At 47.6% G+C, this 14072-nt stretch overlaps 1 protein-coding gene across 10 annotated transcripts in view; it reads left to right on the plus strand.

The window, feature by feature from the left end:
* KATNIP (katanin interacting protein) overlaps nt 1-14072 on the plus strand; it is a 173866-nt gene that overhangs the window by 126229 nt on the left and 33565 nt on the right. For all 10 annotated transcript variants that reach the window (XM_031433005.2, XM_031433006.2, XM_010990905.3 and 7 more), the window contains one exon: nt 8997-9870. In XM_031433005.2, coding sequence (XP_031288865.2) covers nt 8997-9870 — 874 coding nt within the window. The remainder of the gene's footprint in view (nt 1-8996; nt 9871-14072) is intronic.

Genomic DNA, 14072 nt, shown 5'->3' on the forward strand with positions numbered 1-14072 from the left:
TAGCCACGAGGTACTTTTCTTTGACATTTCCACCCAGCAGTGCACTGACACCTCCGACCAGCAGACCCAACCCCAGGCCCTTTGGCCCCACCCCAGGCTCCGCTGCCTTTGGCTGTCTGCAGCAGCGCCTGACTCCCACCTTTGAGTCCTCCACTCCTTCCTTTGCCCCTCGCTGCCAGTCTTCTCTAAGTCCCACCATTTCTGCTGCCAAAACCTGTCTCCTTCCACATCCAGCTCCTCCTTCCCCTGCTGCCTGCCGCCCCAGCGCCAGACTCATCACGGTGAGTGCCGGCCTCATCCGTCTCCCCGCTCCGCTCACACATCTGCTCAGTCCCTCTGTCTCATCAGCCGAGGTGTATCGATCACCCCACACTCAGGCGTTGTGCTGGGGCTGGGAATCAGACACGCTGTCTGCCCCTGTGAGCTCTCGCCTGGGCAGGAGGACCCAGGGGGATAACGGCAAACCACAGTTCCATGAGGCCAAGACAGTGGAAGGGGATAAGCCCAGGGCCTCACTGCTGAAGGATGCCTCAGGGGACTGGCCACTGTCCCCAGCCAGCACGGGCATTCCAGGTCCTGGGGCATCCTGGGAAGAAGGCCGTGACACAGGGGCTGTGCCCAGGCTGACTGAACCAGCCCATATAGGCAGATTTCAGCTGGCTCCCATGGTGTTTTCAAAATTCCTTGAATTAACTGTGCACATTTAAAAATTGGAAGGTTTTCTGTGAAAAAGAGAGATTTTTGACTTTTATTGAGAAACTGAAAGATCTGGTGACACCAGGCCACATCCACACCAGGAAGCTTTGGCAGGGCCGGATCACAGCCCCGCAGTCCCCACCACTCTGACTTGTCTTCCCGACATGGCTCACAGTTGTCCTGACGCCACACCACCTCTCCCGTTTGCCATGCTCGCCTGGTGACCTCTTCCACGCTCAGACTCCAAGATGGACTCTCTGGCTCTCCCATCCTAATGCAACTTTTATGCCCTGTGGCCTCCAGGAAACTCTCCTTTCCTCTGTGCCTTTGCTCCTGCCATTCCCAGCACCAGTCTTATTACCAAGGCTGCCTTTGGAAATGTCCAGTTTCTACTTAAGTCTCTCTTCAAGCACCAGCCTCCCGCACACCCCGAGCCTGCCCTAGGCCCCTTCTGGTGGTCTCAGCCACCCCTGCTGGGCTCCAGGTCACATGCTTCCCTAGGGTGTTCTCAGTTTCCTGAGCCTCTGGGGTCCCAAACCGGTGCCCCTGGCCAAACCCATCCTGCTTGCGGATTCCATTTGGCCCTCAGAGCACTGTACAGCTTGTGAAACGTTTGACATCATTGGAAAGCTGACTTATGGGCTGATGAGGTTCCCTCTGTGGCGCCCACCAGCTGGAGCCAAGTAGCCCCGGCAGCCTCTGGACTCGGGGGTGTGCGTTCCCCATGCTTCCACATCTGTGAGTCTGTGACCCCTAATTATCCTGGCTTTTGTGAACTCCCTAAGGAGTGGAGCCCTGCTTTCATCTTTTGTGACTCACACTGGCCAGGATCCTGAAAGGTCCCCACATGGTATGTGTTAGATGGAATAAAATGACAAGAATTGCATGCTGAGGCTTGATCCCAGATCAAGGGGAGTTTTGACCCAAGTTAGTGAGAATAATGCTAGACCCCACCCTGGAGTGGGTGGGGTTCTCCTATGCCTGTGGCAACCTCTGCCAGGAACAGAGGGCGGCTGTACCAGGCCTTAGGGGAGCAGACACCAGCCACCCTAGCCCTGAGCAGCCAGCCCCAGCAGGTACACCCATCCAGGGAGTAGATTGGGTACAAGACAGTGATGGCGGGTCCTGTTTCTTGAACGTGAATTACACGCCAGGCAGTATTCAAAGCACTTTATGGGTATCAGCTCATTTATTTCATACAGCAGTCCTATGAGATGGGTACTCTGATGATTCACTCCTTCCTACAGATGGGGAAACTGAGGCACAGAAAAGCAGAGCAACTTGCTGGTGGTCACATCACTACCAGGCAGCCTGGTGCCCACCACCTGGTCCCACATTTCAGTAGACAGGGACTGTGGTCACTGGAAAGCCAGGCCTGGCCTAGGGCAGCCATCACTGTGCCCTGGCCCCATGCTGCCCTGCCAGATGGCCTGAATTTTCAAGAGGGGCCAGGAATGCACATTGTTTTGTGAAAGCTCTCCGTTTTTAGATACTATCAGCTGGTTCTGAAAATTTTAAACCAGCACATATTCAGCTGTAGGGCCACCAGTTACTGACCCAGGCTGTCAGGTCCCACCCACATCCATCATCCTGAGTCTGTGACATTGGGGGGGTGGTCAGAATCATTGGTCCCCAGCCTGGCATGTAGTAGGTTAAATGTAGTTTGTTAATGTCACATGTCCCACCATCTTCTTAAAGTTGCTTCATCACAAAGAATGATTTTCATTGGTCTTCCTCCCAACTGACATATAAAAGGTCATTGAGATCTCTCCCTGATAAAACGTTCAAGTTTAGGTTCTCCAGGAAGGAGCAGGTTGAGTTCCCAGAGCTAGGCCACCAGATAGGTGGGAATAGGTCCCCCTACTCGAAGGTCTCCATCTGGGCGAGAACAGGTGTGCACACAGGGCCACGACGTAGTAGGCGCAGGGATCTGGTTGCAAGCCCAGCTCTGAGAGCCCAAGGAGGACCCTTGTCTCAACCCAAGGAGGTGGGAAGGGGCAGACGGGGAGGGCAAGGGCTTCCCAGAGGAGTCGGCTCCTGAGCCAGGTCCCAAAGCCTGCAGGGGGCTGTCTGGGCAGAACAGCTCACTCCCCAAAGTCCCCCATCCCTGATAAACCTGGTTAGGGTCAGCCCCTTCCCCATCAGCCCATAGCCCTGAGTACCTCCTTTCTGGACCCAGCACTTACAGGCAAAGAGAACAGTAAAGGACAGCAGCCCATGTTCTCCCTGTGCTGCGGGCCCAGCGTGTGCTCCCAACTGGAGGGCAGGGGAGCCCCCACGGGCTATGCATGAATGAGGTCCAACGGTACACGTCTGGTTCAGCTCCACGTGTGCACCCACGCCAAGGAAGGGTCTGCTTTAATGGAGCCTCCCTGGCATCCAGCACTAGCCAGTGCTTTGCTCCAAATGATTTCCTCCAGTCTTTGTTGCAGGTGTGTCTCCGGGGAAAGTGCTTTGTGAGCACAAGAGCCCCCAGCCCTGCTTGGGTGGCTATCTTGGTGGAACGGGACCGCCATCAGTCTTGGCTGAGCAGTGTGTGTGCTCACTGGGAGAGATATGTCATCCGACCCCAGGGCCAGGGAGGAAAGTGGCCTTACTGAGTCAATTCAATTACTTAGATCAAAATAACATTGTTGTGTTAACATGCATTCCAGTCTCCATGTGACTGGTTCTCGTCACCTGGAAAGAAGGATAAAAGTCAGGATGTAGACAAGGAAAGTTTCTCCCATCACCACTTTCCAGCCACAGAGTTTCAAAGTGCCCCTCTGAAAATCCATTGCGAAAAAAGTTTGAGGCAGCGTCAACCAAAAGCAGAGCAATAACTCTAGTTAAACAAGGAAGGAAATGTTGGCACCAAGGAAACGAGTACACACACACACACACACACACACACACACACACACACACACAAATTGTTCTCTAGAGTCAGGTCATCGGCAGGATGGAGTTTCACCCTGGACTTCTTGGAAGCTGGGGCGAAGGAGGAAACAGGACTAGAGAGCCCTCTGGCTGGGAAGGAGGAAGCAGGCTGGTTCTTTAGGAGCGAGAGAATTTCCCCCTGGATCTATCCCCAAAGGCACCCCTTATACAGAGCTTTACTGAGGGGGTGCCGGGGAGGACAGGCCTACAAAAGTCTCAACCCCGTCTTCCCCACCGCACACAGGTGCAGCTCACAGGGCTTCTGACCACACTTTGAGGTGTGTTGATGGCTGCGTCAACCTGAACGTAAATACGTAGAAGAGCCTGGAAGGACATGAACATGCACACGCTCGACTGCCTCTGGGGAGTGAGGAGGGAGCCCGGATGAGGGTACAAGACAGTTGGTCCAAGGGGACTGATTTAAAAATGGAAGTAGGGCCTCACTGTTCCGCCCAGGTGATTCTGCCCGTGGCCAGGCTAGCACAGCTGAGACCGAGGCCTTCTCCGGTTTGGCTTAACCCAGAGGGACATGGCAGTAGGACCTCCAGCATGCCAGCCAGAGTGGCTCCCTGTGCACCAGCTTTGTGACCTTGGGGAAGGCTGAGCCTCAGTTTCTTCATCTGTCAGATGGGCCCTAATGCCCACACTGGGGAGTTGTTCCAAGGCCAGCGTGGGATAATGCAGCCACGGAACAATACGTGGCACCCCCAGAGGAGTGACCACTACTGTTCCCGCCAGGGAACCCACCCTGGTGATGCTCGGGCAAACCCACCCACAGACGTGGCTTGTTTGGTCTGCAGAGTGTCGGAAACTTGGCAGATTTAAGCACCATCAGGCAGGGGTCCTGAGCCTCTCTGCTCCCAGGACCCCTGCCACTCCCTGTGGTTTCCACATTAGCCCGCTTCTCTCTTTTATCTGCCTGGTCCTGTGGGCACTGGAAGTCACACCCCTGCCCCAACCTGCCCCCTTCTCTCTGTCCCCTCCCAGCCAGGCTTCTTGGAGAGAGCCGAGGTCAGACGGTGCTCTAGACCGTTCACGGACAGTAAACAAGCACCTTGTGGAGACTGGGCATCTCATTGTGGAAGCCAGGATGCCCACCCTGTGACCGCCCCAGCCTGAAGGCCTCCTCACCACTCCATCACCTCTTTCAATGAGAGCGTGTCTGTCTCGCCAGATGTTTCCATGGCGGCAATTTTGCAGAACTAGTCATTGAAAGCTGCCATGCTGTCCTTCTCAAATAGCTATTTCCTGATTAATTCACAGCACGCACTTGCTCTGTGCTTCCACTAACCAGAGAACACATCCATATAAACATGTAAAGGAGTGCTTTGAGAATCGACTTTTCTGACAGGCAGCAAATAGTAGCCTGCCATCCAGCAATTGGATGATTGAAGCCGGCTCCCTGTGGTGTAACACGGGCTTGGGGGTTCTCCTCCTACATGGCTGCGGAAACCTTCGTAGCAATAACTTAGTAAACTAGAAATGTAGTTGGAGCTTACTTACCTGGCTTTCAGGAAGGCTGGGGGGTGGGGGCTGGGATAAGTACAGGTGGGCGCCTCTGGGGTCTCAGATCCCATGTCCCAAGAGCAGAGCAGAAGTCAGAGCAAGATGGAAGATGATCTAGGGTTGAAACCAACAGGCTACCATTTTTCTGATCAGGTTTGTTCTCTGAAGATAGTTAGAGAGCAGTGTCGCCCAAGAGTGGGAGGGGAAAACCTGTGTTTATTCATTTATAACTCCAAAGGAATTGTTGAGCCGCTACTGTGTGCCAGGTACTCACTGGGCCCTTGGATGAGATTGGGAGGGCTTCTGCTGCTTGGAGCTTAACTTTGAGTGGGGAAGATAGTAATTAAGTTAAAAAGCTGATATAGCCAAGACATGGAAGCAACCTAAATGTCCATCTACAGGGAACTGGATAAAGAAGATGTGGTGTATATACATATATATATATATGTATATATATATACACACACACACACATGATGGAATACCACTCAGCCATAAAAAAAGAATGAAAATAATGCCATTTGCAGCAACATGGATGAACCTAGAGATTATCATACTAAGTGAAGTAAGTCAGACAGAAAGAGACAAATATCATATGATATCACTTATAGGTGGAATCTGAAACAATGATGCAAATGAACTTACTTACAAAAGAGAAACAGACCCACAGACATAGAAAACAAACTTATGGTCACCAAATGCAGGGGTTAGGGGGTAAATTAGGAATTTGGGATTAGCAGATACAAACTACTATATATAAATTAGATAAACAATAAGATCCTACTGGCTGGTACAGGGAATTATATTCAATAGCTTGCAATGGCCTATAATGAAAAAGAATATATGTATGTAGAACTGAATCACTTTGCTGTACACCAGAAACTAACACAACATCGTAAATCAACTATATTTCAATTAAAAAAAAAAAAGCTGATAGACAAAACCATTTCAGAGGCCAGAAGGAAATAAAACAGGGCCATGGGCTGGATGGGGCGGGGACTGCTCTAGAGAGAGCAGCCAGATCTCTCTGAAGACGAGGAGCCAGCCTTGCTGGAATCTGCGGCAGAACATTCCAGGCCAGTGCACAGGTCCCCAGGTGGACTGAGCTTGGCAGGATCACAGGGCAGCAGCCACAGCCCTGTTGAGAGCAGAGCGGGGAGGGGAGCGCAGTGGGAGCAGGGGTCAGAGAGGTCGTCAGCAGGACCAGATCATGCTGGCCTTGTTGGCGCCCGAAGGGAGCTGGAATTTCTTCTCCTTTTTTTGTGTGTGTGTCTTTTTTTTTTTTTTTAACTTTTTTTATTGAGTTATAGTCATTTTACAATGTTGTGTCAAATTCCAGTGTAGAGCACAATTTTTCATTTATGCATGAACATACATATATTCATCGTCACATTTTTTTTCACTGTGGGCCACCACAAGATCTTGTACACACTAGGAAATCATTGGGTGGTTTTAAGCAGGGGGCTACTGTGATCTGATTAAAGGGGTTTTTTTGTTTTTTTGTTTTTTTAAATAAAAGACCGGCTGCGGGGTAGAAAGTGAAGTGTGTGTGCCGGGGTGGGTGGGGGTGGGTGCATGACAGTGCAGAGAGGAAGCAGACCAGTTAGGAGGTTACAGTTAGGTTATTCGTTGTCTCCGGGAAGGGTGATGGTGGCTCCGGGCCAGGAGGCAGCAGCCATTCAGGGAGAAGAGCTCAGATTTGGGAGGGGTTTTGGAGGTAGAGCCTCAGGACTTTGGACTGATTGGATTGTGCGTGAGAAAGCGAGAGGAATCAAGGACACAGGCTCAGGGCAGCTGGTTGGCTGGTGGAACCATTTTTAAGATGAGAGAAGATACAGTTCTGGGAAAGCAGGTTGATAACTGTCTGGGGAGCGTTAAGGTTGAGATGCTGGTTAGATATGCATGAAGAGAGGTCACGTGGTCACTTGGGGCTGGGTGGAGAGGTCAGGGATGGAGGTAAAAGTAATCGGGAGTCACCAGCACAGGGATGCTATTTAGAGCCTCGGGCCTGAATGGGACCACCAGAGAGCATTCAGGGGAACCGGCCCAGCTGCAGAGGAGGAGGAGCGGGGTGAGAGCAAGGAGGCAGGAGGAGACCCTACCTGAGGACTGAGAATTGCCCAGTGGATCTGGCCACCTGCTGAACCCAAAAATCAATTGTCCAAACCAGGTGACCCGTGAGAGTGAAAAGAGGGCTCTATGAATGACAGACCAGGACAATGGGAGCCAATCAGAATCAGCCCAGACAGTGAGTTCTGTCACCCCAGGTCTGGGTGCCCTTGGCTGAGCGGGTTCCTGTAGAGGAGGAGGCAGAGGCCAGCTGCAGGGGAGGGCCACAGAGAAGGGAGGAGAGGCAGCTGCGACAGTGACTCTCAGATTGTGGGGGCACCCCAGAGCAGACTGCTTGCTCCTCGGCCATGAGAAGGAAGAAAATGATTCATTTACACAACACGGATGAATCTCAAAAGTTATTATGTTGAGTGAAAGAAGCCAGAACCCAAAGACTTCATAGTGCGTGATTCCTTTTATATAAAAATTCTAGAAAATGCAGACTGATCTACAGTGACAGGAAGTTGCTGGGTGGTTGGCTCGGGATGGGGGGGGGTAACGGGGGAGGGAGGTATTACCAAGGGGTGTGAGAGAAGCCTGGGGGTGATGGGTGTGTTCATCGCCTAGATCATGGAGATGAATTTATGTGTCTATCCATGCTGAAACTTATAAAATTGTATACTTTTGATATGCACAGTTTACCAAATGAGGTATATTTTATATTCTTTGATAAAGCTGTTTTTTGAACATGTTTTTATGTAAAGAGGAACAGACTAATAGGGCAGTACGGGGAGGAGGTATGACTTGATTTGAAATATGACCAAAGAAGCGTTGCACACCTGCATGCTATGGGGCGGAAGTTTTGGGAGAGAAGGAGACAGAAGGCTAGACAGGGACCCTTTTGTAAAGGTTATTGTGTGTCATGCCGAGGAATTCGGAATTCATCGCATGGGCCTGGGGTTCTCCACCTTCTGTGCAGTCCCAGGCTTGCTGACTGGGTACCACCTCCAGGGCTTCTGGGCTCTAAGCCTTCTGCTTGGATCCTTTTCCCAAAGCCACTGGAGGGCTCAGCTTGTGCATAGGATAGGCAGTCGGTGTCCCCGGGGCAACCATCAGTGTCAGAGAAGGGGGTCAGTGGATAAACACCCAGCCTCCTACCTTTCAAGGGACACTTCTGAGGTGCGTTTTCAGAGTCCCCTAGCCTGCTGGAGCCCCACTTGCCCACAGCAGTGACTGTCTCAGAAACCTTTTTGGGTTTTTTCCTGCCCCATCTGGCTCTTTCTCTAAGAACACCTGCCAGTAAGCTACCTGTGCTCAAATCCTTGTCTCAGGCTCTGTGCTCAGGGCCCCCTCAAAATACGGCACCCGGGGAACCCAGGGAGTTTGCATTTTCTGTGCCTGCCAAGCTTTTCTGCTGTAGGAGGCCCAGGAACCACATTTTAAAGGATGCTGCTATAGGCAGTGAAAAAACAAAGGATTTCACAAAAGGATGCGACTGGGCCCAATCTGCCCTTGTAGAAAATTAACTCTAGTGGCAATGTGAAGTTGAGGTTGAAGTGGCAAGAGACAGGAAGCAGGGAGACCAAGTAGCAGGCTATTACAAATGTCCCAGCAGGAGGTAATGATGACGGTGGGGATGGAGGCCTTCTCTTTGCGACTGTCCTTTGATTTACAGCGGACGCTAACACTCTGCACAGAAATGAGACTGATCCTTACTTCACAGCCCCAGCGCTTCCGCTTCCCTTCCTTTCATCTGCTCCTTTCAAAAATCTGATACATCAGTCTGATGCTGCACATCTTCATTTTGTGAAATTTTGTGTTTTCAGGATCTTGACATGGGAGCCAAGAACGTGAAGCTTTATGTCAACAAAAATCTCATCTTTGATGGCCAGTTAGACAAAGGAGGTGGAGAGGCCCCCGCTGACCAGAGCATCCTGGTGGGCCTGCAAAACGAGAGAATGGAGAACAGCGTTACCACCCACTCGGAAGAAAGCAAAGGTGCCTGCAAGACGGCTGGCACAGCCGGGGACGAGATGCTTGATGTCAGCGATGCGCAGCCAGCTGGAGCAGCGGAGGATGTGAAGGTTTCTTCGCCAGGAAATTTTTTTGGTGAAAGGATGAATTCTCCAGATTGCACGAAAGACAGTCTGTCCAAGTTAGAGGAAGACTTCAGCTTTTTAGCTGCCCCAGCCTCGCCGGGTGGCGTGCCCAGTGCCCCTCCACACTCTCCATCTGGGGAATGCCCTGCTCCCCTTGACCGGGAGCTCTCACTGATCCAACAGCTGGAAAACCTCATGGGCAGAAAAGTCTCTGAGCTGCCAGGGAAAACTCCATCTTGGTTACAACCTTCTCCTGCAGGGAAAGGCCAGAAGCAGGGAGGCCAGAAATCAAAACCCCTCTGGCTGAGCCCGGAGAAGCAGCTAGACTGCAGAGGTAGGCTTCTGTCAGACAACGCCATCCTTGAGGGGTCTGAAGAGACCGAGGCCCGGGATGAAGGCCCCAGGCGTGAGCAAGGGCGGACAAGCAGCTGGAATGTCATTGCCAGTGAGAGAGCCCAGAGGGCAACCCCCAGAGTCTGCAGTGATGACTTCGACATCTTTAACCAGTCCTCCCACAGGGAGCACCCTGCTAGTGGGAGGAGGGGCCTGAGGAAGGATGCCCTCAGTGGCAGTCATGGTGACGGCCAGCCAGCCAGCAGAGGTAAGCTCCGGAAGCAGTATGCCTTAGGGGCTGTCATCCCTGAGCCAGGGCCACTCACGGGCTCCCTGGACCTCAGTTTCCTCATCTGCAAAATGAGGGGGTTCTTTTCAACCAAGGGTCTCAAATTCCCTGTCTCATGGGCCATAGGGGTGGCAGCAGTGAGTGAAATGGGCAAGACACACTTGGCATGTGAACCTTGTAGGTATATTTATCATTGCCTCCAAGATATGTTTCTTTGTCTATTTTTCTTGGAAAACATGGCTTTTCCAATCTAGACTCTCATTTCACCTCTGATAGAGACACTGGTCTCTAATTACATCACTTTTCTCTTAACGGTGCCGTTAGAAAAATAACACAAGTGTAATATAAATAGCAATTGATTCTTGCCTGGGAGTAGGGAGTATTATAGGGAGTGGTGAGGACTGTGGCAAACTGGAGAGCACAAGCCCACCTAAAGGGGGTTTTGGTGTCAGGAATACAAGGCCAGTATGCCAGGTCTCCCTTTTCCCTTTATCAAGAGAAATCAGAAATGTAGAATATTCTTATTTTTCAACACTGGCAATGGATAGAGTTTATTTTTAAACCACTGTGTGGGTCAAAAAAAAAAATACACAACTGCTAACAGGATTCACCTGCTCTTTGAACTTTGCAGTAGATTATCTCTAAGAGATCTGAAAGGAGGTGCCAAAGGCTGGGTTTCTGAATATTTGCACTCAGATTTGGCTACTGGGATAGAGTTTAGCATAGCAACTAGGAGTCCAACTACTTGGATTCAAACTCTGCTACTTACAAATCTGGGACTTCTAGTCTGGAACCTGTAGAGCCAGGCACATTGCTCAGACGAGCTCATTGAATCCTCACAACAGCCCCATCTTACAGATAAAGGAAATGCGAGGTAAGACAGCAGAGAAAGGTGGAAGGTTCAAGATGGTGGCATAGGAAGATCCAGCACTCACCTCTTCCCACAGAGACAACAAATCTACAACTATATATGGAATAATTTCCTCTGAAAACTGGGTGAACAGAGTCTCCCAAGAGAGGGTAAAAGGACAGCATCAAGGCGGGTAGGAGAGGCAGAGAGATGATCTCATTAAGCGAAAAAAACCACACCCCAGCCACGACAATCCACAGATAGGAGAGATCACAAAGGCAGTTATTCTCCTAGGGACTGAGAGATCCGAGCTTCACATCAGGCACCCCATCCTTGGATTCTGCACAAGAGAGATGAGCCCCCAAAACTTCTGGTTTTGAAAACCAGTGGGGAATACACCCAGGAGAGCTACAGAACTGCAGAGAACAGAAGACTTGCTTTTAAAGGGCTCACTCACAGACTCTCAGCCTGAAAACCAGCACAAAACCACTGGGTTTTTTTTAATAATTAATTTAAATAGGCTAAATTCACCAATCGAAAAACAGAGAGTGGCAGAATGTATTGAAAAAAAATAGCACTCATCTGCATGCTGCCTACAAGAAACTCACTTCAGAAATAAGGACACACACAGACTGGAAGTGAAGGCGGGAGTGTGGGGAGTAAAAGATAGCCCATGTGAGTGGAAATGAAAAGAAAGCTGGAATCTCTCTTCTTCTATCGATGATATAAAACTAGAAATCGACCACAAGAAAAAAAATGGGGAAACCTACTAAAACATGAGGATTAAACATCATGCAGCAAAACGACCAATGGACCATTGAATAAATCAAGGAGAAATCAAAATATACTTGGAGACAAATGAAAACAGAAATATGACGTACCAAAATCTGTGGGATACAGCAAAAGTGCCAGGAAAGTTCATAGCAATACAGGCCTACCTCAAGAAACAAGAAAAATCTCCAATAAATAATCTAACTTTGCAGCTGAAAGAACTAGAAAATGAAGAACAATTAAAGCCCCAAATTAGTATATGAAGGAAATAATAAAGATCAGAGCAGAAATAAATGAAGTAGAGAATAAAATAAAACAGAAAAAAACCTGTGAAACTAAGAGATGATTTTTTGAAAAGATAAATAAAGTAGGCAAGCTTTAGCCTTGGATAAAAGAAAGAAGGCTCAAATAAATAAAATTAGGAATGAAAGAGAAGTTACAATTAATACCACAGAAATAACAAAAGATCGTAAGAGACTACTGCAAACAATTATATGCCAACAAATTGGGCAACCTGGAAGAAATGGATACATTCCTAGAAACATACACTCTTTCAAGACTGAATTATGAAGAAATAGAAAATTTAAAGAGACCAATTACTAGTAAGGAGACTGAAACAGTACTAAAAAAATCATCCATCAAACAAAAGTCCAGGACCAGACAGCTTCACTGGTGAATTCTACAAAACATTCAAAGAAGATTCAAAACCTAGTTTTCCCAAACTCCTCCAAAAAATTCAAGAGGAGGGAAATCTTTTAGACACATTTTACAAAGCCAGCATTACCCTTATACCAAAACCAGACAAAGACATCATTAAATAAAGAAAACTACAGGCCAGTATCACTGATGAACATACATGCAGAAATTCTCAACAAAATATTAACAAACTGAATCCAACAACACCGTGACCAAGTGGGATTTATTTCAGGGGTGAAAGGATAGTCCAATATTTGCAAATCAATCAACATGATACAACAGAATGAAGGATACAAATCATATGTTACCTCAATAGATGTAAAAAATGCTTTTGACAAAATTCGACATTTACCTGTGATAAAAATTCTCAACAAAGTGAGTATAGAAGGAACACACTTCAACATAATAAGGACCATATATGCCAGACCCACAGCTAACATCATACTCAATGGTGAAAAGCTGAAACCTTTTTCCTCTAAGATCAGGAACAAGACAAGGATACCCATTCTAGCCACTTTCATTCAAAATAATATCAAAGTCCTAGCCACAGCAATTAGGCAACAACAAAAAATAAAAGGCATTCAAATCAGAACAGGAGAATTAAAACTCACTACTTGCAGATGACATGATACCGCGTGTAGAAAACCCTGAAAACTCCATTAAAAAAAATCTGTCATAATTAATAAATCAGTAAAATTATAGGATACAAAATCAATATACAGAAATCTGTGGCATTTCTATACACTAATAATGAACTATCAGAAAGAGAAATAAAGAAGCAATCCCATTTATGATTGCATTAGAAAGAATAAAATACCCCAGAATAAATTTAACCAAGGAAATAAACAACTTGTGCTCTGAAAACTATGACACTGATGAAGGAAACTGAAGAAGACACACACACACAAAAGATATTCCCTGCTCATAGATTGGAAGAATTAATATTGTTATAATGTCTATACTGCTCAAAAAAAATCTATAGCTTTAATGTAATCCTTAACAAAATTCCAATGTTATGTTTCACAGAACTAGAACAAATAATTCTAAAATTTGTATGGAACCACAAAAGATCCCAAAGAGCCAAAACAGCCTTGAGAAAGAAGAACAAAGCTGGAGATATCATATGTCCTGATTTTAAACTATACTACAAAGGTATAATAATCAAAACAGTATGAGACTGGCACAAAAACAAACACACAGATCAGTGGAACAGAAGTGAGAGCCCAGAAATAAACCCACACATTTATGGTCTGTTAATAACAAAGGAACAAAGACATAAAATGGAGAAAGGACAGTCTCTTCAATAAATGGTGTTGGGAAAACTGAACAGCCACATGCAAAAGGATGGAACTAGGCCACTATCTTACACCATGCACAAAGAGTAACTCAAAATGGATTAAAGACTTCTGACTATAAGACCTGAAACCATACAATTTCTAGAAGAAAATACAGGCAGTAATCTCACTGACATCAGCCTTAGCAATGTTTTTGTGGACCTAACTCCAAAGGGAAGGGAAACAAAAGCAAAACTAAATAAATAGGATTACATCAAACTGAAAAGCCTCTGTACAGTAAAGGGAACCGTCATCAAAATGAAAAGGCAATCTACTGAATGGGAGAAGATATTTGCAAATCATATATAAGGAGTTAATATCCAAAATATATGAAGAATTCATCCAAATCAATGACAAATTACCAAACAACCACATTTAAAAATGGACAGGAGATCTGAATAGGTACCTTGCCAAAGAAGACACACAGATGGCAAACATGCACATGAAAAGATGTGCAATGTCACTATCAGGAAAATGCAAACCAAAACCACGATGAGATATCACCTCACATCTGTTAGAATGGCTACTAT

The sequence above is a fragment of the Camelus dromedarius genome, chromosome 24 (assembly GCF_036321535.1).
Source record: "Camelus dromedarius isolate mCamDro1 chromosome 24, mCamDro1.pat, whole genome shotgun sequence".
NCBI classification, from domain to species: Eukaryota; Metazoa; Chordata; class Mammalia; order Artiodactyla; family Camelidae; genus Camelus; species Camelus dromedarius.